The sequence below is a fragment of the Haliaeetus leucocephalus genome, unplaced genomic scaffold, assembly GCF_000737465.1.
Source record: "Haliaeetus leucocephalus isolate CR32 unplaced genomic scaffold, Haliaeetus_leucocephalus-4.0 Scaffold333, whole genome shotgun sequence".
NCBI classification, from domain to species: Eukaryota; Metazoa; Chordata; class Aves; order Accipitriformes; family Accipitridae; genus Haliaeetus; species Haliaeetus leucocephalus.
Genome location: NW_010972769.1, coordinates 32,358 through 32,788, shown reverse-complemented (window position 1 = coordinate 32,788; position 431 = coordinate 32,358). Strand labels below are relative to the sequence as shown.

At 65.9% G+C, this 431-nt stretch overlaps 1 protein-coding gene across 2 annotated transcripts in view; it reads left to right on the top strand.

Annotated features, from left to right (window-relative positions):
• TAF6 (TAF6 RNA polymerase II, TATA box binding protein (TBP)-associated factor, 80kDa) overlaps positions 1 to 431 on the top strand; it is a 6,023-nt gene that overhangs the window by 4,394 nt on the left and 1,198 nt on the right. For both annotated transcript variants that reach the window (XM_010571490.1, XM_010571489.1), the window contains exon 12: positions 51 to 224. In XM_010571490.1, the coding sequence (XP_010569792.1) occupies positions 51 to 224 (174 nt within the window). The remainder of the gene's footprint in view (positions 1 to 50; positions 225 to 431) is intronic.

Genomic DNA, 431 nt, shown 5'->3' with positions numbered 1-431 from the left:
GGGGGGTGTGCCCCCCCTTTGTCACAGTGGTGTCCCCATTGTTCCCACAGAAGCACTGTGCCCCGGTGCTGGCCAAAATCCGGCCCCCCCCTGATAACCAGGACTCCTACAAGGGGGATTTTGGGTACCTGGGGGCTTTGCTTTGCACCCATGTGGTGAAGGCGCGGGCGCAAGCCGCCATGCAGGCCCAGCAAGTCAACCGGACCACCCTGACCATCACCCAGGTGGGGACAAGGGGACGTGGGGAGGGGACACGGGGACGCTGGGGGGGACACACACGGACGTGGGATGGAGACGTGGAGGGGACACGTTGGTCTGCAGCCTTGTGAAGGCGTGGGTGGGAGTGTGGGAAGTCGATGCGCCGTTGCTTGGGTGGGCTGGGGGACCTGGGGGGGGACGTGGGGATATGGGGGGGATGTGGGGACACTGGG